Source organism: Macadamia integrifolia, chromosome 7 (assembly GCF_013358625.1).
Source record: "Macadamia integrifolia cultivar HAES 741 chromosome 7, SCU_Mint_v3, whole genome shotgun sequence".
Classification (NCBI taxonomy): Eukaryota; Viridiplantae; Streptophyta; class Magnoliopsida; order Proteales; family Proteaceae; genus Macadamia; species Macadamia integrifolia.
The window spans coordinates 6139298-6164371 of NC_056563.1; the positions used below are offsets into that span (position 1 = coordinate 6139298).

The 25074-nt window shown below is 35.9% G+C and overlaps 1 protein-coding gene across 1 annotated transcript in view; it reads right to left on the minus strand.

Moving 5' to 3' along the window:
• Positions 1 to 21110, minus strand: part of LOC122084230 — a 31571-nt gene extending 10461 nt beyond the window's left edge. Inside the window, exons 1-6 of the mRNA XM_042652315.1 lie at positions 20942 to 21110; positions 15065 to 15181; positions 14863 to 14945; positions 14432 to 14564; positions 2103 to 2222; positions 1266 to 1333 (exon numbers count right to left, since the gene is read on the minus strand). Coding sequence (XP_042508249.1) covers positions 1266 to 1333; positions 2103 to 2222; positions 14432 to 14564; positions 14863 to 14945; positions 15065 to 15181; positions 20942 to 21110 — 690 coding nt within the window. The remainder of the gene's footprint in view (positions 1 to 1265; positions 1334 to 2102; positions 2223 to 14431; positions 14565 to 14862; positions 14946 to 15064; positions 15182 to 20941) is intronic.
• Positions 21111 to 25074: the final 3964 nt, after the last annotated feature.

Sequence of the window (25074 nt, forward strand, 5' to 3'; positions counted from 1 at the left end):
AGTTATAATAACTAATAAAACAACAAACTCAGCTATATCCCAACTTAATGGGATCGGTATTATAATAACTAATCAACTTTAAATAAAAGAACTCCCTATTCACTGCCCACGCAACTCCTAATCAATTGTAATTCGTATTAACCGAAGCCACAACTCCACAATGTCTCCTATTTTCCTAGGACTCCCATTTAATTACATAAATGACCCCGTTATCATAATAAACACATAACATTCCCTTCTATTTGAAAAGTCGCCTTATCCTCAAGGCCGAATGTAAGACATTGTTGGCATATAGTGGCAAGGTCTTCCTAAGTTGCCCCTGTGGGTGGCAAATTTGTGGTCAGTACTTATAAACCCTCTGATCTAAATAGCTTGAGGTTCTGGATAGAGCATGCCATTCTTCTCTTGAACTTTTCCTTGCACTGTGGGTAAATGCGAGACTATTGAAACCAGGCTCTGATTCCAGATGATGCGTGCAAAGGACAATTTCCTCTTAGTTATCTTGATAAGGTGAGTGAGAGAAAAAATAGGAGATTAGATGAGAAGAGAGATAAATAGGGAAATAAAGAAAGGAAAAAGGGTAAATCACTTTATGGACAAAGCTATTACGTCTTTGGTTCTATTGAGGGAATCATGACCTCCTTCTCCAAAGAGAATTTATAGGAACACTATTGTCATTCAAATATATCTAATACATTAGGTTGCCACATATTTAAAGTATTGCATACGGTTGTAATAACTAATCAAGTTTCAAAATAAAAGAACTACCTATCCACTACTCACATAACTCCTAATCAGTTGTAATTCATATTACATAGATGACCCCGTTTATCATAACAAGCACATAACAGTAAGGCTACATACATTATGACCCTCCTTAGACCGTGCAGTGGCAGGAGCCTCGTACATTGGGTACACACCCTTTTTTAATAATCTCAAAATAAAGAAAGAGAAAAGGGGTAAGAAAAAATTGATATCATACCTCATATGTCAAAATACCGTCAGAGGAGCCAGGCTGACGGATAGTAACATTAGAAACAAATCCATTTGCAGAGAGAATGCAAACAGCTCGAGGACCCATAAATGAAATTAACTTTGCCGCGACATTCTACAAGTAAAAGTTATACCATTGCCATGTAAACCTAACTAAAAGTCCTAGGTACATAAATCAATCTCTCAAGCAGTTCCTAAAGTTGACAAATAAAGAATGATATATTCCAAATTCCAGAGGCCACATAAGGAAAATTCAATAATCAAAATATTACCTCCCCTGTATGTATTGTAACCACGTGCGGTGTGAAGTCTCTTCCTTCTACATTCGCAACCAATTCACCTTAAAATAACAAATCAAAGATCAAGAGTGAGATTGAACCAAGTCAACTGTTTGAGACATTTCCATCTAATTTAAATACAGACCCTCTTTTTTCATTGGAAGCGTATCTTTAAAACTAGATGCTCATTCATGTAAGTTCTACTTTTGGGTTGTCTAAAGAAATATTGATATATTCAATTAAACTAAGCACTATACACAAAAGTCCCTTTAGGTCAAGTTCTCTTTCTCCCTGTTAAATCTTCGAAGAGTATAATACATCAGTAACGGGAAGGTTGACTCAACCAAAGCATACTCTGTTTACTTAAGGGTGCAGTCTTTGACATAAAAATCCACTGCACACTATTGGCCTCTCTAAGATTCTAAGAGTCCATGGAGAAGGAGATTTGTTTAAAATCACAGTTATATTTTTCAGAGAGAGTAACTTTCCGGTTTCTGATATCCACTACCAGGTAGCTTATTCCAAGCTCAACTGCAAATTAGTGCATTTCATCGTCCATATAAAAATTTAATAAGGTCTCCCTGTTTTCTATGTCCATCTAATTACAAGTGAATGGTGAATGGTGAATGGTATGTAAGACCCTTTTTATTCCATCTCTGGGTTGCTCAGATCATAAGGGCGAATTGGGTATTGTGTGGATTGACGCACGGTCTCAGGTTCGATTCCCCATTTGTGTATGAAAAAAACCCAAATACACGATAGCCCAAATTCATGATTGATTTTCTTATGTCCTAACAAAAAATAGACACCATTACTAGAGTTAGAACTCACCTAAAGGGGGAGTCGGTTTCCGATCGCCGGAATTCTGTGGCGGCGGCCCTCTAATCTGCTTCGGAGAGAATTCAGAAGCAGGTGATGCAAAGCCCTGAGAGAAAGCCGATGATGTGCTCTCTTATGGACCAAAATGGGGAATCATTTGCTGATTCCCAGAACCAGTCGCTAGCAGCGGCGCAGGCGGCCCTCTATTCTGAATCAGAGCGAACTCGGAAGGGGGTGAGGAAAAGCCCTGAGAGGCAGCCATTGCTATGCTCCCTTGTGGACCATACTTTTTGGGCCTCCCTCTCTTCTTCTTCCCCTTCCTCATATCTAAGCCATTACCTACTCCTTCACAAATGATTCCCTCCTGAGGAACTACTACCGCGATGGGCAGTGGTTGGCTAAGCGGAGAGTCAGTCTCCCTGTTAGCCGTAGAGCTGGAGACGGTGAACTCCCTCCCTTCCATGATTTACTTCCTTGAAACTTGATTTCAGAGAAATGTACAGAGAACAGAGGGAAGCAGAAAGAATGAGAAGATTTGGAGTTTCAGTTTCTTCTAAAGTGTCAGAAACTCAGAAGCAGTATTTTTTGAATCTGGACGTTTTTCTGCGACTCGCGCCACAAGTAAACAGCTGTGGTTCCCCACTTGCCCCTGTCGGTGAGAAAAAAAAGTATATGTCTAAAATGCCCTTCTTAATTTAAAAAAAAAAAACAGAATGTGTTTCCCTGGGGAGCGTGGCTCTATGCATTCATCGGGGCCAATAGAAGCACATGTGAAAGAATCAGCTAGGATGTAGTTTTTCATTTTATGGGAATTTGGGGTCATTTACTCTCTCGTCTGTCTAGGACTAGGGGTGTCAATTCATCGTTTGACCCGATTAAATTGATCGGGACTGACCTTTTATAGATCGGCTTGGCCCTGAACATTTATTAAACGTGTTGGGCTTGAGCCTGGCCCATTTATAAATGGTCGATCTCGGTTTTGCTACTTGGACCGTCGGGTGCCCCACTGAAACTGGCCTATTGTGCACCGGCTTGGCCCGACCCTTTAATGATTGTAGAATCTATTTTACCCCCCAAATTAAAGAGTAAAAACTAAAAAGTAAATACATATTTACATTTAAATAATGGTTATATTTGGTATCATTTATTGATTTATTATCATTTTTTTGGGTTTGCATGAGTGGGCCAGAATATAAGAGTACATTTTAAAGAGGGCCCGTTTAAAAACCGGTTAAAGTCCGTTTAGCATTAAACATGTCCGTAGCCCGGTTAAGGCCCGACTAAAGGTCGATTAAGGTAGCCCGATTATTGCTCGAGGCCAACCGACCGAATATAAAGTGAACCATACCCTCAATAACTAAGCCCAATTAGTTAAATGGGCGAACACGGTGTAGCCTTTGAAAGTCTTCAAACTTGATTAAGCCCGACTGAAACTGAATCGACCCGACCAATTGACACCCCTATCTAGGACTCTAGGGGTCACGCGTTCCTCCCCATAAACCATTTTCCCCATAGAATTACCAAAAATAATTTTTTTGTGTATTTTATTCTAATTGGTCTAGTAATAATAGCTAGTTTTGATATTTTATTCTGATTGGTCTAGTCATAATAGTCAATTTTGATGGTATTAAAAAGTCAATATAAGTTTCGATATTTGATTTTGGTTACAAATTGACACTCTCAGGCTCTAAATACAATAGTGGATCCCAACTGTTACTAGGGTGGCTCCCACTCATTGGTCATATCCAATCAATTGAGAGACTCTTGAAAATTGGAGTTATAAAAAGAAAAATAATGCACAACTATAATTTTTTTTTCTTCTTCAGTTTTATATTCCATATTGGTCTATAAATTATAGTCATTTATTATTATTTGTATACAAAAGAAATAAAAAAAAAATTAATAGTCATTTATTATATTTTCCTTCTTAAAATACAATCGAGTATTTTTCAAACAAATGATTAGGAGCCGTATTGTGTACTAGGCCACGGTCCTATAAAAAGGTAGACCCATATCGAGACCGTAATGAAGCAAAACGGTTAGGATCAATTTTGATTACAAATTGACACCCTCAAGTCCGTTACTGGAGTTTCCGTCGTATTAACGCAATGCGTGACATGTAAAGCTCATTGGAAAGTGGCTCCCTCTCATGAGTCATCTCCAATCAATTAATTAAGAGTCTTGAAATTCAGATTTATAAAAAGGAAAAATTGTGCCAAATTATAAAATTATATTTTTTACTTTTTCTTTCTTTATCCATATTGGTCTACTAATAATAGTCAAACATTCTATTAAAAAAATCATTTATTATATTTTCTTTCTGAAAATAAAGGAAGTATTTTCTAGACAAAACTCTACTGTGTACTTGGGCGATGTTCCTATATAAGGGTAGGCCCATATCAAAATCATACAAATAAGGTGTATTTTTTTGACATTGTACCAATTCTTATTTTGATTTGATTCTGTACAATTTTTTGATATTTGATCAGTTACAAATTGACACCCTCAAGTAATTATGTTATTAGGGCTTCTGTCCAAGTAAGATTTCATGTCAATACAATGCATAACCTATGAACCCCAAAGGAAAGTGGCTTCCTCTCACTAGTCATTTTGCTCTCCTGTGTGTCTAAGGATCATGGGTTCGACCACATAAACCATTTTCCCTATAGAATTACCAAAAGTAAATTTTCTTTTTTTCTATGTTTTATTCTGATTGGTCTAGTAATAATAGTTAGTTTAGATATTTATTTTATTCTGATTGGTCTAGTCAGAATAGTCAGTTTCGATGGTATTAAACAATCATTATCAGTTTTGATATTTGATTTCGGTTACAAATTGACACCCTCAAGCCTGACTCTAAATACATAGTGGATCCCTACTGTTACTAAGGTGGCTCTCACTCATTGGTCATATCCAATCAATTGAGAGACTCTTGAAATTTAGAGTTATAAAAAGAAAAATAATGCACAACTATAATTTTTTTTTTTTTTTTTTTGTCTTATATTCCATATTGGTCTACAAATAATAGTCATTATTATTATCTGTATAAAGAAATATTTAATAGTCATTTATTATATTCTCCTTCTTAAAATAAAAATGGGTATGTTTCAAACAAATGGTTTATAGTGTACTAGGCCATGTTCCTATAAAAAAAGTAGACCCATATCGAAACTGTATTGTATCTATACAGTTAGTATCAATTTCAATTACAAATTGACAACCTCTAGTCCGTAATTGGGGCTTTTGTCTAAGACCTCTTGTTAACGCAATGCATCACATGTGAAGCCCATTGAAAAGTGGTCCCTCTCATGGGTCATCTCCAATCAATTAATTAAGAGTCTTGAAATTGAGATTTATAAAAAAATAAAAATTGTACCAAATTATAAAAATATATTTTTTTTTTTACTTTTTCTGTCTTTTATTCCATATTGGTCTACTAATAATAGTCATACATTTCTTTAAAAAAAAAAAAAAGTCATTTATTATAATTTCTTTCCCAAAATAAAAGGGAGTATTTTCTAGACAATACCCTATTGTGTACTTGGGCGATGTTCCTATACAAGGTGGGCCTATATCGAAATTATACAAATATGATTTACTTTTTTGACATTGAACCGATTCTTATTTTGATTTGATTTTGTACAATTTTTCGATATAATATATATATATATATATATATTTTTTTTGGTGAAAGAGAAATTTATTGAAAAGGTTACATGCCAAGGTATCAAATTCACAGAGATGGATAAGCCATGGAGTGGAATTAGGCCAAGTTGTCCTTAACCGGATGGACAAGCCTTTCCTAACCATGGTATCAGCTATACTATTAGCTATCCTTGGAATATGATGAAAAGAAACATCCATAGGGGGGGAACAAATGAAACATATATCCTTAATTGATCAATTACAAATTGACACCCTCAAGTCTGTTATTAGGGCTTCTATCCAAGTAAGACTTCATGTCAATGCAATGCATAACATGTGAACCCGCAATAAAGTGGCTTTCTCTCACTAGTCATCTCCACTCAATTGACTTAGAGTCTTGAAATTCGGATTTATAAAAGAAAAAGTAATGCAAAATTGTTTTTTTTTTTTTTTTCTTTTTCTTCCTTTTAATCCATATTGCTCTACTAACAATAGTCATCATTGTCTCCCAAAATTGATTATATATATATATATATGGATTCTGCCTTTTAGTCCATATTCTCATCCTCAAGATAAAGGGAGTATTTAACAGATAAACGGTCGGTAATCCTATTTTGTACTAGGCCACATTTCTATAAGATTGAAGTTGTACAGTAAAAAAATCTTGATTGTACATCTATTGTACACATTTGGGCAACACGATTATGGCTGGGATCTTTCCGGAGCAATGGGCCCTATATCTACGCTATTTGGTGTGTCTAATTTGAGGGTGTCAATTGGTACAATGTCGGTCCTTCTTTTCCTTTTTGTTAGGCATGAAATCAAAACCGTATCTATTATTTTTTTCTTTCGATATTCAATTTCAATTCCATTTTAAGTCTTGGGATTCAATAAAAATGGGCTTAGTGCACTACAGTCCACAGCTTCACCAAATGATGGAGACAATTGTCGTTAACAATTTAATTACTATCACAACCAAGATTTCCCTAAAAAAAAAATTTAGTAAAATGTAGATATGCCTTTTATTAATTATCATAAAAAAAACATTTTATCAATTATTAGTTACATATTTACTAGTTTGTGCCAGGTTTTGTTACCATTTCAACAGTGCCTCCCAATTGTTACTAGGCATTCTATCTAGGTAAGGCCTCATGTCAATGTAATGCATAACATGGGAAGCCCATAGAAAAGTGATTCCCTATCACCAGTCATCTCTAGTCATCATCTGAGAATCTTGAAATTAAAATTTATAAAAGCAAAAAGGGGAAAGGGACTCTGCTTATCTGCATATCAGCTAAGCCTAATACAGTTGTGCTCGAAAAATATTTAACACATAGGGGGGCAATTGGGTCTTTTCATGCCCAAACACATCTGGGCGTAGGGAACGCCAAACGGACAAGATTCTTTCTCCTGAAAAAAAATTATAAATATTTTAAAAATATTTTAGTAATAACTATTACGCATTGTATGTAAATCCATCCTAACCAAAAGCAAGTTTAGACAAAAAAAAAAAAAAAAAAAAAAAAAAAAAAAATTGAAAATCCTGTATAAATTCTTGGCATAAACCAGTAAAATATGGAATTGATAATGAATTCTACACCCCCAAAAAAATAAAAAATATATATCTATATTTTACAAAAAAAAAAAAAAAAGAAGTGAAATATTGGTTGTAATAATAATTAAATTGTTTCTTTATATAAATAAGTAAATGGAAATAATAGATAAATTCTTTATTTGTATTAAATATACTTTTTTTTTTTTGCTAACGACGGGTATCCAGGCCTTTGGCCTGACTAGTCCCGTGGGCCCATACTGACCCCACAACCACATGGACCGGGTCATACCGGGTTGAATGAGAATCATTCAACTTTCACTAAAACCATTGAAGATATTTATATTAAATATACAATTATAATTAAATTAGCATAATTGGTGCTGATGGTAGTGGTGACGATAACCTATTTCACATTTTATTCCTAATTAATCTAAAAAAATTTCCCTTAATTTTTGCAAACAAGGAATTTATTATCATAGGGAAAGAACGCAACTAGGGATTCATCCACCAGAAAAAAAAAAAAAAAAAAAAAAAAAAAAGAAGAAGAAGAAGAAGAAGAAGAAAAAGGACCACTACTAGGCTGCTTAGTGTACACTAAGACATCTCAGTGTCCAAGGGTATGATTAGTGTAGTATTGATATGATACTACAGCCCAAGAGTCAATACCAAAATTGTAACATACCGGGAAAATGCCAACATTTCAATAACAATACCCTGCCGTCTCAGTGCGCTTTTAATTTGGTATGATTTTGATAGAATATTTTGGTCATTTTTTGCCTTTTCTGTATGTTATATTACGTACACATTAGGTAATTCAGTACATACTAAATGATTTTTTCACAAAAACCAATACTGTACCGAATCGAGGAATATAACATTTTGTCATATCAAAATCGTACCAAATCTCCTTTGCTACGGTAATTCATAATGGTTTCGATATCGATATATATAGATATATATATATATATATATAGTATCAATACCGAATTGACACTTTAACCTGTCTATATCTTTCCTCCCTCCTATGAAATAACACATCCACCCTTGTTGTGGGAGGGGAGAGAGAGAGAGAAAGAGACTAGCATATGCTACGCAACCAAATAGATAACTCAATCTAGTAATAATAGGGAAGTGGTACTTTGTCCGGGAGCATGGCCTACATTAGCACTTCTTGTGTCTATCTATCTCCTGCCCAAAATGAAGGACCTACGTAAATATTATATATCATACTATCATACTACTATTAAAAAGTATGTACTCCCTGTCTTTGGTATACTTTTTCAAAAACATCTACCAACCAAAATTTCTAAATGATCAAGAAACCCCTCAAAATGGAAGATGAAAAAAATAATAATTATCTCTCTTTCTCTCTCTCCATATTTAAATCTCTATAATTATTTAAAAAAAAAAAAATCTCACTCATCCTCTCGCCCCTCAAAATGGAAGATGAAAAAAAAAATAATAAACTCTCTATAATTCTCTCTCTCTCTAAACATGGAGGAGAAAAGGAAAATAATTCTTTCTATTATTCCTCCTTAAATCTCTCTCTCTCTCTCTCTCTCTCCATATTTAAATCTCTATAATTATTTAAAATGAATTCTCACTCATTCGCTTTGATAGGATGAAAAAAAAAAGTGGAGCAGAAGGGGGGGAGAGAGACAGAATTATTATTATTATTATTATTTTTGATGGAAAAGAGAGAGAGAATTATGGAGAGTGGGGAGGGAGTGAACAATCATGAAGCTATTTACGAAGGTAAATAGAGAGAGAGATATACCAAAAAAAAAAAAAAAAAACAACTCCTAAAATTTCTCTTTCATCCCTTAAAAAATCTATCCTCCCATGGCCATGGTCGTACTCTCTTCCCATAGTTACTACTCTTTTTTTACTTTCCACCAAACCGTTACACCCTTTCCTCTCTCTAATAATAAATGATTTACTACTCTCTCTTTTTACTCTCCACCAAACCGTCTCACCTTTTCCTCTCTCTAAAAATAAATGATTGGATTTGAATATGCAGATACAAGCATTGATTGCATAATTTCAGTTTCAATTTAAAGAGAATCGAAATTTGGTTGTTTTAGGTTTTTTGACGCTTCAATTGATGAATCAGAGAGCATCGAGTTATTTTTTTTGCTTGATTGGACAAAGGGGAGAAGTATGGTCCTGTCATGTTTTTTTCTGCATCTATATATATGTATATGCATGATTCATTGAAATATTTGAACGATAGTAGTAGATAGGGAATGACTTTTTTTCTGATATTTTAAGTAGTCTATGATTCTATGTTGCAAGATGTCTTTGTGCAAAGGTGATTTTTCAACTAAGCATGGAACTAAGAAAATTAAAATTTTCTCTTGAATCTAGCATTCCAATGAGATGGGCTATTGGGCTACATCATGTTTCCTCATAATATGCCTCTTATTTCTTTTTCCCAATATGAGCTTTTGTTTCTCTTCTAAAAGGTTCGTGAGTGTTGCTCCCTGAGGGAACCAGGGAGACAATTCAAGGAAAGAAAACAAGCAAATCAGAGAAGGTTATTTTCATCTTTGTAGTATGGTTTAGTTGTTCGGTCTTTCTAAATCATTTTTCTACAATGTTTTTGGGCCGTCTTTCCCTTTCCAAATGGTGAACGTTACACTTGTGCTTCCAACTTTCCAGTTGCATATTCCCTATTTACATTTTTTCTGCTTCTTTCAGGTACTTTTTGATTCAGAGAAGGTTCGGTGGTTGAACCATACAATAGAGAAAATCTGGTTAATATGCATGGAATAGATTGCGTCACAGAATCTCCTCCTTCCTCCCATACCATGGTTCTTGGAGAAGTACAAATCTTGGACTGCTGTATGAATTCACTTTCTGAATAGTTGTCTACCTCTTGTTGTAGTGATATGCTTTTAATTCCACTACTGATAATATTTCGTATGAAGAGCATAACCATTGTATCCGGATCTTTTCGTTTGTGGCCTTGAGTTGTTGTTCTCGTGTGTGTGAAGAAATTTGGTTGATGTTTTCATTGTGGTCCGTTGAGAAATTAATTTTGTTTACCTTCTATTATATGTACAGAAGAAAGCAATGGTTCTACACTACTATACAATTACAGAATGATACAGGTTGCTTGAGCACTTTCCAATTAGGAAACTATATCTTTTTTTTTTTCTTTGAAAAAAATTTATGAAACAATATCAAACAAACTGTTAAAGAGAGAGAACATTAAAGATAGACTAAAAAAAAAAAAGGCGAGATGAGCAAGGCAAGGGTTCTCTGAACATGAGGCATGAGGTTACCTACCGTAGACAGATAAATGCTTATTTTTATTGAGAATAGATAATATAAAACTCTATTTGTGAGTGGGCATCAGAACTCCTCATGTGCAAAGTCTCCCACCCTGCCCCCCCCCCCCCAAAAAAAAAAAAAAAGGAAAAAAATATACCATAAAAAAATGTTGGGCCACACGTGCATTTGCACATCTAATTGGAAAATCAGAAAGAGGGTAGACCAGACTAGTCACTTGTAATTATGTAAATATGCCTAAATATGCATACATGGAGATCAGATAACTTGTCACTTGTAATTTACTCGTAAGCCTTTTTTTAAACACTGATTGCATATAATTTAGCTACTGGAAATGTAAATATGCAATTAAAACAATCAAAATATATATTAGGTTGGGGAAATACAAGTATACAACACTCACTACTCAATACCACATGGAGTTTCTTGACAGGTCTAATCCACGAGCTATGTACGACTGGAGATTTTGTTGATGCTCCTCCGAATGTGGCACATGTGTATCCCATGACATATTTTGTGCCATTCTGTCAGCGGATGCACCAGTTCTGGTCTGGTTTTGTTCCTTTTGAGATTAGATAACAATCTAGGGCCGTGTTAACTATGTTGAGGGCTTAAAGGTTCATATACTGTGATGTTCATCTGCTGTTAAAGTGTGCGTCCATTTCAGTTTCTGGGTTTATTGCTGTAAGCTACTGATATTGTCATTTAGTGATCCTACTGTGAGACTAGTACCTAGTTCTGTCTATATGTAAACTGGTCTTACATTAGAAGCGTACCTGTTACTTGCTCGTTGGACTTCGATGAGGTTCACTGAGTTGCAGAGACTAGGGTGAGAAGAGGGATTTGAATTGCAAAGGCAATAGGGTGTTACATGCTCCTCAGACCTCTGACGAGCTTCACTCAGTGATACGATGGGGTAGCTAGGGTGTATGAGGGTACACGACTAAAACTATAGATCAATGAAAATCATTCTAATAGAAACATTGAATCAAGGTGCCAAGGTGCTTGGCCACTGCCTTGCCTCACCTTGGCATTATGACAACTATCCCAAATCCCAATCACATGATCTTAAGTTTCCAATGTATAACCCTGGATGAAGGGAAGAACATGTTTGGATGTGACGTAAAAGAAATATGCCAATAATCTTTTAGAGGTCTGCACCAAAAAAAAAAAATCTTTTAGAAGGTGCCCAATGAGTGCTTTGGATGGCTGTCCTCCACTTAAATAAACCCTTTTTTTTTTTTGTTTAAGGGGGATCCATCTATTTAAAAATCTGTTGAAGCATTTGCCTGCTCAAGGGGGTTAGAACTTGGAGGCAACAAAAGATGATAGAAAAGATATACTTCAATTCTCTCTCTGTGATTGATATTTTTTTTACTTGACCTTTCTCTTTCCAGTGCCAGGATCCCTCCTTTGGCATGCAAGGAATGTATTGATGGGTTCAGTTTTGGGAGCGGCATTTTGCTTCCCTATTGGTAACATATTCTTGCTATCACTTTCTGATTAATATAAACCAATGTGTTTTCTGTGTTCTCTTGGAATGTAGTTCAGTATCATTCTTCTACATAATACTAAAATTGATTAAAGCAGTTGCTGGGGGGTAATTTATTTTTTTTATTAAGAACTATTCATATTCATATAGTCTGTTAATCTGTTTTCCTATTTTTAGTTTTATCCATGGCTATTTGTGTGTGAAAAGGGAATTTTCATGAAAAATACCTTTGCCTGGCAAGTGCCAGTAACAGGTTAATATCGCTTGTCAATTACTTCATAATTCTTGCTGTATGGTGATGCTGTCCTTTAATACTGTTATTTTCTTAATGAACAATAACCCCTGGACAAAACATGAGATAAAATAGGAAACCAAAATCAAGAGAGAGACCGATACAAAATCATGCATGGTACCCTCTCGAGCCAACCCCCAACTGGAGACAATCTAAATCCAAGTAGAGGACTTACACTGTTAAGATGGGTTACTCAACTTGAGAGCATTCAATTCAATTTTGAGTTAAAATAGAAAAGAGATTAGTTTTTTCAATAAGAGAGAGAGAGAGAGAGAGAGAGAGAGAGAGAGTTAGTTTTCATTTGAAAAGTTGAAGCATGTAAACCCCATTTCACACCTTGTGTTTTTTGGTTACGTGTAAGGGTGACCTGAAATTTTTTTTAATTTTTTTGACAAAGTTTTCCTTAATCAGGCAGTGTGAGATTCTAGTGTTCTTCTCAAAGTGTCCAAGGAAACTCGATTCTTTCTTTATGAAAAAAAAAAACTACTTAATGAGGAACAAAAATTACAAAATTATGAAATTTGGTATACCCATCAGTCAACTCTCCAATCTCCAGCTTCGCTTTTTTTTTTTGGTAAATATCTCCACCCTCGCTTAACTGGCTAGAAAGCCAACAATTTCCACCACTTCACAATACATGAGAGTAAATAGTTTGAAATTATTACAGCCTATTTAAATGTTAAAAGGTAATTTAAAGGCCTCCCAAGGTCAAACCACATTCCGCTATTGTGAAATTAGTGAAGCCAACCTCATAGAACCTATCCAAGCCTTTACTGATGGGAGTCCCGCTCCCTACATGTGTCAATCCTTGAAAGAGCACCTACTTTTCACCTCAACCTCATTACTTGCCACGCCATGTTTAAATCCTGCAAAGATAAAACTTATTTTGAGATAGAATTTCTTTAGGGTGAGACTTGTGATTGGGATTTTTCGTTATTTTTGTTCTCATCAAATTAGAATTCACAAAAGGCCATTCTAGGAATGCATAAAAAATGTAACTTTAGTTTTCTATCCATAATCTTAAACGTTTAGATCCTTTATTTATTTAATATATATATTTATCATTTTATCTTCTCAATTTTAATATCCTGCTGGCTACAGGTATCACACCCATGAACATCTCAACTCTCTAAATCGTTATTAAAGAGAATAAACTATCAAACTATACTTTGAAAACTTTTTGAATTATATGGTGGAGTTTTTAAATTAAAGCTACATTTGGTATGATTTTGTGGAATGTATTAGTGACCTAGAAATTCGAATTTTTGTATTTTAAGAATGCATACCAGGAACCCAAACCACTTATGTCACTCTCTTGAGTATAGTAGATGTGATTAATGATCTGTCCCAGGGTCGAATTACGCATGTAATTAAGATAAAGAAAAAAAACTATGTAAATGTGATTTATGCTTTGATTCCTCACTCTAATATTAGGTAAATCTTTAGCCCAAAATCAGAAATGTCTCAAATGTATGAAAATATGAAACTGAGTGCTCATAAAGTCTAGGTTCACGGTCTCAAATGTCAAGTTTGAATCAAAATGGAAGAAAAGTAATGGACCAATGGTAGTGAGAGTTGGCAAGCAGTTTAGTCATCTATCTCTTTGATACCAAGAACAAGAACAAAGGATTGTTATATGGATAGTACTTTTGAATCAAAATGGAAGAAAAGTAATGGACCAATGGTAGTGAGAGTTGGCAAGCAGTTTAGTCATCTATCTCTTTGATACCAAGAACAAGAACAAAGGATTGTTATATGGATAGTACTTTTGAATCAAAATGGAAGAAAAGTAATGGACCAATGGTAGTGAGAGTTGGCAAGCAGTTTAGTCATCTATCTCTTTGATACCAAGAACAAGAACAAAGGATTATTATATGGATAGTACTACAATTTGACTCTTGACATGGTGAATCCCATCAAACCATTTAAGCTCTCCAAATATGTAGTCTTTAGCATAACCAGTTGGCTTAGTCTTGAAGGTTAGGCTGAATGTCTTCTCTTGTCCAACCTATGGGAGGGCCCCTTTCCTGGTGCTTGGGTGAAGTAGGCGAGGATGTTCTCACCGGAGATGCGTAGCCAAGACTCCAGGTTCTTGAGAGCTTTCCCCGAGTGATGTGTTTCTCTGGCCGGGGCAACACCTTCACTCAGGCTCCTCACACGCCCACTCACCAACAGAGCTGCTGCTGCGTTTAGTATCTGTTCAATTGTTCATGAAAACAAGGAAAAATGATATGCGACCAGTGACCCACCAATACACTTTCTAATACATTCAAAGTAAAGAGGATTTTATATTTTGTTGATTGAATCATATTTGTCTGTGCTCCTCCAATCAAACTCTAGTAGGAGAAACCACAGAAAGAACCTGCCTGGTACCTTCTTTATCATCTGATCAAAAAGTTATTCAAAGGTTTACTTTTAATTTTTCTTTCCCCAAAACCCATTTAATTTGGTGCCTAGGTATTCCTATCAAAAAAGCATTGCACACAAGACTTACAAATGCATCTGCAATAGATCCTTCCTCAGTACATGTGCATTGTACACTGGGCCACCTCCTTTCAAGCTTTCGAGTGTACATCACTGCATCCCAAAAACCACTGTATACATCAAGCATTAGTGTCTGGCTAGAATCTTAAAAACTATGGAGTGGAAGTGAGTGATTCTGTGTGAGAGAGGGAGGGAGAGGAGACCAAACCTACTCTGTTCATTGACATATACAAACTGTAAATGGAAACATATAAGAGCAAGAAATTTACATGGATCAAAAGAAAACTTCTGAGTCTTTTCAGGAGTAACATCAAGGGCCACGCCAGGTCCTGCCAACATAGGTAAAAGCAATAGGTTTGTAAGTCTTTTCAGGATCAAATAGGCCATGTAAACAGTAGAGACAATGACAACAAATTTTAACGTACAACTAATGCTCTCTTCATTCCAAAATTATAGCTGTAACACAGTTTCATTTTAAGCTTTGAAACCAATGCCTGCTTCCTTTACACGTCTCTCTACACCCTAGTTCCATCATTAAAAGGAAAAAAAAAAAAAAATCCACTTTGGAGTTTCTTTATCTGGAAGGGAAAATACCTGCTCTTTTTCTCTATTTTTCCTCTATCCTTCAGTTGTCACCTTTGGCCTGCCTTGGATTGAATGGCCTCCAAAGCATGGTCTGACGACTATTGGGGGATAGAGAAAGCATGATTTTTGGAGTCGCCATCTAGGATTCAGTGCCCATAACCCTATGGTGGAGCCCAGTTTCGATCGAGGGATCGAGCTTGAATAGGGGGTTGGTTTCCTACGAAGAGAAGGAACCCCCTAATTTGACTTCATACTTTGGTATGTTCCAGAGATAGGGGTCTATGTTAGGTTACGAGTGTGAGAAGGTGTTAGGCACCCACCTCGCCCGGAATTTTCGGTCTTTCTACCAGAAGCTTGGATTTCGAATATTCTTCCTCGAGAATTTTAACAGTCTAAGCTAGCACAGAAGTTCTATTACATGAAATAACGCAAACATATATACATAAACTTGCTTGAAAGAATTCCACATGAAATAATAAAATTTACATAAAATAATGAGAAAAGCAATTATCTTACCTACATACACATGCTATGCTCTATGACAGGAAACTTATGATCATTTTTTTATGTGAGGCACACATACGATAACATATAAAATGATGAAACAAACTACATTTAATACATAAAACTACAACAGTAAATCCTTATTTTATGCAATAAACAAGTAAAACAAATATATACAGAAAATGAGGCAAATGAAATTACAATATAATATTCACATGATAATAATCGATGAAAATGGTGAATTTTCTGATAATTTTTCTCGACTCAGAGGCAACGATTTAATTTTCTTTTCTCTTTCTTGGAGAAGTTAAAAACTTCCGGCACCTGGGTAAGAAAGTTGACAAGGATTTTTTGCTAGGGTGTGACTACGGATTCTAATTTTCGGGAATTTGAATAGGGCTTCCATACTATATTTCTAGAATCGGAATCGACTCTGAAAATTTATGCAAGGCTTCTGCGCCATATTTCTAGGGTTGGAATCAGCTCGGGAAATTTTATGCAGAGCTTCCACGCCGTATTTCTAGGGTTGGAATCAGCTCAGGAATTTTGGGCAAAGCTTCTGAGCCGTATTTTTAGGGTTGGAATCAGCTCGGGAATTTTGGGCAAAGCTTCCGCGCCGTATTTCTAGGGTTGGAATCAGCTTGGGAATTTTGGGTAGAGCTTCCGTGCCGTATTTCTAGGGTTGGAATCAGCTTAGGAATTTTGGGCAGAGCTTCTGCGTCATTTTTCTAGGGTTGGAATCAGATTGGGAATTTTGGGCACAGCTTCCGCGTCGTATTTTTGAGCTTCTGTGCCGTATTTCTAGGGTTGAAATCAGCTCAGGAATTTTGGGCAAAGCTTCCGCGCCGTATTTCTAGGGTTGGAATCAGCTCAAGAATTTTGGACAGAGCTTCTGCGTCATTTTTCTAGGGTTGGAATCAGCTTGAAAATTTTGGGCAGAGCTTCTGTGCCGTATTTCCAGGGTTGGAATTAGCTCAGGAATTTTGGGCAAAGCTTTCACGCCGTAACAAAAGTATTGACTTTAAATAGAAAGAATTTGAACAGGAGTTCAATACTAACCTGATATGGACAACTTGGGCTTTCGGCAATGAGACAATCAACTTCTGAGATAGTCAACTTCAACTAGCTTAGGATTCTTCACTCTTTTTCTTTCTTCTCTCTCTCTCTCTCTTTGGAAAAATGTTAGGGATTTTTCTCAGGGATTTTGCTCTCTGTTGTTTTCTGTCTGTTCATTTTTGCCTGTTGCTTTCTACCGGGGGTTTACAGTGACCCAGAGGTCACTATTTATAGGAAAGGAGGAGGGGCAGGGGTGTAAAAACACCCAAGGCTTTGAGAAGGGGGGCCAAATCTGTGTAAGCCCCCCACAAATCAGTGAAGGGCTTAAACTGATTTGTAACCCCTTACACAATCCGTGTAAGGCCTTACACGGATTGTGTAAGGGTTTACACAAACCCCTCTTCGTGTCACCCCGTTAGTGTATGTGTCACCCCATTGTGTAGTGAAAATATGTATGTGTCAACCAGTAAAGCTTTGAACTAGTACGTGGTACCTTGTGAGGCTTTGAAATACCCTGTGGCACCCTCTTACAACTCCAGATACTCCCCTAGACCGGGGGCTACTCCCTAGCCTGGGCCGCAGTAGCCTTTGATGGAGTTCTTATCTCGTCAATAACAGTCGGTAAGTTTTGGTTTGGATAGGGTCCGGTTTAAGTTCAAGGTTTGATTTTGGTTTGATTAAAAGTTTGATTTTGGTTTGATTAAAAGTCTAATTAAGGTTTGATTATGGTTTGATTTAAAGTTTAGGTTATGGTTTGATTTAAGGTTTGATTATACATTTGATTATGGTTTGATTTAAGTTTGATTAAGGTTTAATTTTAAGTTTTGATTTTAAGGTTTAATCTTAAGTTTTGATTTTGGTTTGATTTAAGGTTTAATTTTAATTTGATTTTAAGGTTTAATTTTAAGGTTAAGGTTTGATTAAGGCTTGGTTAAGGGTTTGATTTAAAGTTTACTTTTAATTTGATTTTAAGGTTTAATTTTAAGGTTTGATTAAGGCTTGATTGAGGGTTTACTTTTAAGTTTTGGGTTCGGGTTTAGATCGGGTTCTAGTTGGGTTTAGGGTTTGGTTTAAATTAGGGTTTAGGGTTTTTGTTTGGTTTGATTTGGTTTTGGGTTTTTGTTTGGTTTGGTATGGTTTGATTTGGTTTTGGGTTGGTTTGGTCTGATTTGATTTGGTTTAGGGTTTGGTTTGGTTCAGGGTTTAGTCTGGTTTGGTCTGGTTTAGGGTTTGGTTTGGTTTAGGGTTTGGTCTGGTTCATGGTTTGGTTTAGGGTTTGGTCTGGTTCAGGTTTGGTTCTTTCTGGTTTAACTGGTTCAAAGTTTAAGTAGGCATTACGGCACACCTAGGTATTTTTTTTTTCATTCAAGATATCAATGAGACCGTATTTCCAAATACTTTCCAATGATATGGGAATCGAGCACTTGCTAGGCTTGATTGTCGTTTTTTAGCAAAAGGTATTAATAACCACTTCCGGTCACCTTCCCCGCATCATTTAAATTTTGACCAATCACAAGTTTTGGATAGTCCGGATTTGTGATAAATTCAACTTCTTTTCGAAAGAGAAAATATATGTCTCTTCATTACCCGTAATTCATCATTGCCGAGGGGGGACAAAATTTGGTGTCTACATATCTAATTCTATGAAAACTCCATAACCAAAAATTCACCTGTTGTAGTTGCAAGAAACTGAATGTTAGGCATTCTCATGTGAGGCCTGTTATTTACCATTGTACTAACTGTAAAAATTATTGACCAGATATCGTATGAAATAACCTCATAGAGCATAAGTGAGAAGAAATTGTCAGCTATAGTGATATAATAATAAATTGCAGCCCCTGCAAGCTCCTAGTCATGGCTGATCCAGCCAGGGTTTAACAATGGTCAAACCGTCGTCCGTGGTGTAACATCTCCTGAGCTTTCCATAGATTCGATCACTTAATTTTAAATTTCTTAATTTATAATCTGTTGGGTTAAATTCCACCGGATTATGCTGATTTCTAGACCTGCATTAATTGCTATGGTTTTTCATAGGATTCCATCTTCAACACCATCAATTTGAACCAACCATGCTGCTCGCTATTTCTCTCTCTTCCTGTGATTATCACGAACCAAATGCTAAAAAGAAGCAAGGCACGTCAGGGTATGAACAGAACTGATCCAGATTATCAATCTACAAGTCTAGAGCTTTCCCCAAGTGATGTGTTTCTCTGGCAAGGGCTACACCTTCACTCAGGCTCCTCACACGCCCACTCACTAACAGAGCTGCTGCTGCGTGTAGTATCTGTCCAATTGTGACCCAATAATACGCTTTCTAATACCTTCAATGTAAAGATGAATCATATTTTGTTTGATGACATTCTGTGCTCCTTCAATCAAACTCTAGTAGGAGAAACCACAGATAGAACCTGCCTGGTACCTTCTTTATAATCTGATCAAAAAGTTATTTAAAGTTTTCCTTTTAATTTTCTTTCCCTAAACCCATTTAATTTGGTGCCTAAGTATTCCTATCAAAAAAGGCATATCCTTTTTCCCCTGATAGAACACACCTCAGTACCTCTGCATTATACACCAGGCCACCTCCTTTCAAGCTTTCCAGTGTACATTGTTACATCCCAAAATCCACTGTATACATCAAGCATTAGTGTCTGGTTAGAATCTTAAAAACTATGGAGTGGAAGTGAGTGAGTGTGAGAGATAGAATGGAGACCAAACCTACTCTGTTCATTGATATATACAAACTGTAAATGGAAACAAATAAGAGCTTGGATGTCAGGGCCACGAGAAACAACAAAACCATCCACAACCTCTCCTCTACGGAGAGCGACAAATCCAGAGACGTGCACAAATACGAGCTTGGATGTCGGGGCCAACATAGTGATTATCAAATTTCCCGGTCTCCATCCGAAACACTCTCATATCTTAATCAGCTGTTTCTTTCATCAGACCATATAAGTTGTCATCAGTGAAATAGATACAGTTAGGTTCGCACCTTGAATGATTAGAGGGGAAGTTGGCGAAAGAGTGATAATTATGTTTCTTTCATCAGACCATATAAGTTGTCATCAGTGAAATAGATACAGTAGTGTTCGCATCTTGAATGGTTAGAGGGGAAGATGTCCAAACTCTCACCTGTGACCACTTCTTGTCATCAAAATTGAGCTTATAAACCTCAAAACGATATGTTTGAAAAAAGTATTGGCTCTCATTTCACTCATCGCCCACATAGTCCACATAAACTTCACGTGTAATCAGAAATAGTTCTCCTACTGACTCCACAACAATATGTTTGAAAAAAGTATTGGCTCTCATTGCACTTATCGCCCACATAGTCCACATAACTTCACGTGCAATCATAAATAATTCTACTACTGACTCCACAACAATATGTTTGAAAAAAGTATTGGCTCTCATTGCACTCATTGCCCACATAGTCCACATAAACTTCACGTACAATCATAAATAGTTCTCCTACTGACTCCACAAGATAAAAACGCTGCACAATCATCACAATCATCACAACCCTCTAGTAGTTCAGCAATCTCAATTGTCTTTGGATCAGGAATGGAAATGTCAACAATTACCAATTTCTCTATACTAGTGAAAGCATAGAATTGACCATTCAAGTAGACAACGTCAGTGATACAATATTTTCGTGTAAATACAGGAGTTCAAACTTCATCTCCCAATCTCATGAAGGCTAATCTCCTGAATTCGGAAAATATCCCCATAACCATGCATTTTTCATTGTCATCTTCATAATGGTTTCTTTTAGATGGTCTCGAGGACAATATCACTTTACAAGCCCGACAGATAAATTCTGGACTTGTTTCAATGTTGTATTGGGAGGGTTGGTTGAGATGGAAGCCGAATCGGAACCAAAGATCAAGAAAAGGGGTTTAATAAGTGAATCTCCAATTCAAGCCCTAAAGTTATCAACCAACCATTGGAGGACCAATACTTCCTACCGCTGGCCTCTGGCAAATTCAAGTGGTAAACATTTTTGGTGGAGAGACTGTAGAAGCCACGGTTGTCACTATCCTTCTTCTCTGCAAGCATCAGCCATGGATCAACAATAGAAAGTGCGACTTCTGGACTAAAACTGATCACCATGAACGACAAACCGCATCAAAATGAGCAATATCTTCAATTGTTGAAAAGTGATCCACAATCAGTCCTAGAATGTCATCACAAATTTTGGCGACAAATAGATAGTTGAAAGGATAGAACTATATAAACAATAAAAGAGTGAAACAACAAAATATAAAAGAAATCTTGCATTATAGAAAACAAAACAAAAATGGAGAAAAGTAAACATAAACTTGTCAAACAACTACCATCCCAAAGTTTCAGCTTACGATCTTTCAATACCATAAGGCCAAAATTATTTATAAATTCATAAATGGAGAAGTTTCAAAGCATCGTCAATCTCAAAAGATTATCAATCTAAAATCAATCATTGGGAACAAAAAAAACCCTACAAACAATTATGTCATTCTATATTATTTATGATGAAAAGCATTTTGTTTTACTTAGTAAGCATAGAATATAGAGACTATAGTGAGACGGAGAATGATTGAGACATGGGCGAACCCCATATCCAAATTGTTGGAATGATCATCTGCCATTGCCATCATGGGTTCTCTCCTTGTGCTCCACTGAAAAAACTAATTCGATATGAGTGGCAAAGTTTAGATTTCACCTTTTGTGTAGGATTAGGAAACGTTTATTTGCTTGAAACTTCACTTCTAGACAAAATCCTAATAATTAATCAAGCGTCTATCTACAAAGATCAAATAAGTTTTCTGATTTCTCACCTCTTTTCCCCTGCCACGCTGTCTAAGTTGCAGACATATGAGAGAAAACCCGAAAAAGAAAGGATTTTCAGATGGGATAGGAAACCAGGAGGAAAAAAAAAAGAGAACTTTTTCAAATGGAGAGAGGTTTCTGATTTCTAAACTTTTTTTCGCAGAGCCCACCGTCGGCATCCCTCATTCCATTATATACAAGTACCAAAGATACATCTACAAATAAGGACTACTTCAGAGACTTTTTTTATTGCAAATTAATTCATAGTTAATTAGTATTCAATAAATGTACTTACTTGTTTGTTGGTTTCCTCCAATTTCTTAGAATTGTTCAAAAATTCCATATCTACAGGGGATGAATAAGAAATTAGATATGAATTAACACAATACTAAACACTCAACCGAGGGTGAGGAAGGGGTTTTGGGACCATTGTCTCCTATTCCTTCTTGTGGAGGTGGTGCTAAGGGTGTAGGAAGCCCTTGTTAATTAAGAGATGATATGTTTGGGTTGTGATGGTGCTGGTGGTGATAAGAGTCTTAGTTCGGTGGTGATGGGGTTTTGGCCACAGGGTTGAGTGATGCTAGTTTACGAATGGAAGTAGGCCATTCTTGGGGAGAGATTCTTTTATAGATAAAGCAAGACTTTTGGCAATCCAATCTGCATGTCTTTTCTAGAGAACAATATACATGAATCATGCAAATCAACTAATATATAATTCACTCATCCATTTGTCATTTTCATCTAATTTTTCATATAAAACATATGTTATTAGAAGTTTTTTTTTTTCATTCTTTTGCAAGAAAAGTGAAGCACTATTAAGAATGCCAATTGATTTTGTTTTGGTTCGATTCGAAATACATCATATAGAAATCATAACCATACAATTGGACTAAGCTGGGCTGGGCTGGATTAGTTTTACTCCTTTTTTGGGGTGGGGGTGGAGAAGAACATGGAGAAATAGACGAGTTTGAAGTTTAAGTCAAGAGTTTTCTTTCACCCATGGTGAATGACTCACCCACAAATCTATATTTCTTCGCTCTTCTATATGTTGAAGGTCTAAAAAGTACTTCATTGTTCCTTGTCACCCATCCAAGCACAATGATGACCATGGGTGAAGGAATTCCTCCTTAGCTTAAGGAGAAATGGATCAACAAAGTAAACATAAAGTTTTACCCACATTGCGGACATGCTTAACTAAGACACGAAAGCACATTTGGTCCTTTGGTATCAAGCGCAACCATAACATAGTACTGCATTAACATTAAGTTTCATAGATTTCATGGTTTAATCTTTAGGTTTAATAGGTTTATGATTTAAACACCTTATTTAGAGTCTAGAGCTTGGTAGTGGTGGTGGGATTGGGTTACAACATAATGGGATAGCAGTGTAAAGTTACAGCAAAATGGGGATAATTCTGAAAATAAAATAATTTTCCATTTTGGGATTTGTATCATGTTGGCTCCGAGTCTCAAGCTGATAGTAAATTTTTTTATTCGAAAACCAACTTAATGTGAATTTATCCTATTTGTCCCTACCTCTAAATGAATGCATGTTATGCTAAAGGGCACTGAAAGTAAGGTTGCAAGTTCTGTTTGTTACCTGTTTGACTACAAACAAACACACCATTTTTTATGTTTGATCTATTCTGGTTTAGAGTCATTTAAAACACGTCCATATTGAACATCGTTGCAAGATTGCCCCAGAAGCGATATCACCTTTCGTCAATTACGATATGAATAACCCAATTCAGCCAATCTCATACCAATTCCTTGGACCATGCCCACAACCTTGATTTTCATTAGGAAGCCTTCAACATTATATATATATATATATATATATAGTGGAAGCCTTCAACGATTCAAGTTAGCTATCATTATTATTGTCGGTCGTAGAAATCAATGAGCATGCGAGCTAGCAAAATTGTTATTTTTTGAAAAAAAGAAAGAAAGAAAGAAAAGGTTAGATAACAACCTAGCTAATACTAATAACTAAATTATTTCACTTCTCTATGGACCGATAATTGATCAGAACTTATACAATGCTAGAATGAAGTATACATCAGCCACATTCACCACAGACATGTCCAATTTACTTCATGCCTCGACCTTTGTAATGGCTTTCCTACTTAGGTAATAGACTTTTGTATTTAGTATTTTATTGAACCACTTAATTGTTTCTCACACCTACATGGGTTTTGTGTCATTGTATGATGCCTTTATACATATAGGTTAGTTCATGGTAATGACATTTCAATTAGTGGTGAGTGACTTAAAGGATAGAGAAAGTGATTGGAAATTTAGTGACAGTTGGGGGAGCAATGCTAATGACCCTAATCGAAGGTCCCTCCATAGATTTGCCATGAAGAAGAAGAAGAAGCCAAAATGGAATAGAAGCTAGTGTCCATCTACAACCTCTTAAAGAAGTCTTATGAACACATCCGGTTGCTTCCACTGGGTTGGTTGTCATTTTGCAGGTAATTAGCAATCTCTCCCCCAACATACCACCTATACAGAGACCATCACATTAAAGGCATACCCAGGTGAGCTCTCTCTCACTGTTTGGAAATATTTGTTGGCCACGAATGAGGGCACCTTGGTTACCCATAAAGAGAAGGCTACATCCATGATGTAATAGAATACTATTTTGAATGTAAAACCGCATAATAGTAATTTCTTTGAAGCCAGGTTTGTAGCAACACTTCATGATTACTTATATATTACAAATTTTACTTTACATGTCTTCAGCTCAAATTGGTGGAGCAGTTGGAACATGATCATGTCTCAAGCATATTCCCAGGGGATGGTGGTTCGAATCCATCAAGATCCTTTCTAACTTATTGTTCATAGCATAGTAAATTAAGCAATTGTACTATCATACTATCATACTATTATATAAGTGCATGTATTCATGCTTCGTGACCAATCTTTTTATGGACTATTTTATCCTTCTTTTAAATTTAAATACCTTAATTTCTTCATTACCTCTTTTTTCACTTTTTCTTACTTCTTCAAATTTTTCGGTACCCTTCACTCTCTCTAAATCTTTTACACTTCCATCTTCCCCCAAAAAATAAAATATTTCAAGAAAAAAAAAACTATAATTAAATATAGTTTCTCTATTCATTTGTTTCCTTCCTCTCTCTCTCTCTCTCTCTCTCTCTCTCGCTCACTCTCTGTCTCCTATAATCCTAGGCAACGATCTCTTAAAAAAAAAATCTAAAAAATATAGTTTCTCTATTTGTTTCTTTCCTTCTTCTTCTTCTTCTTCT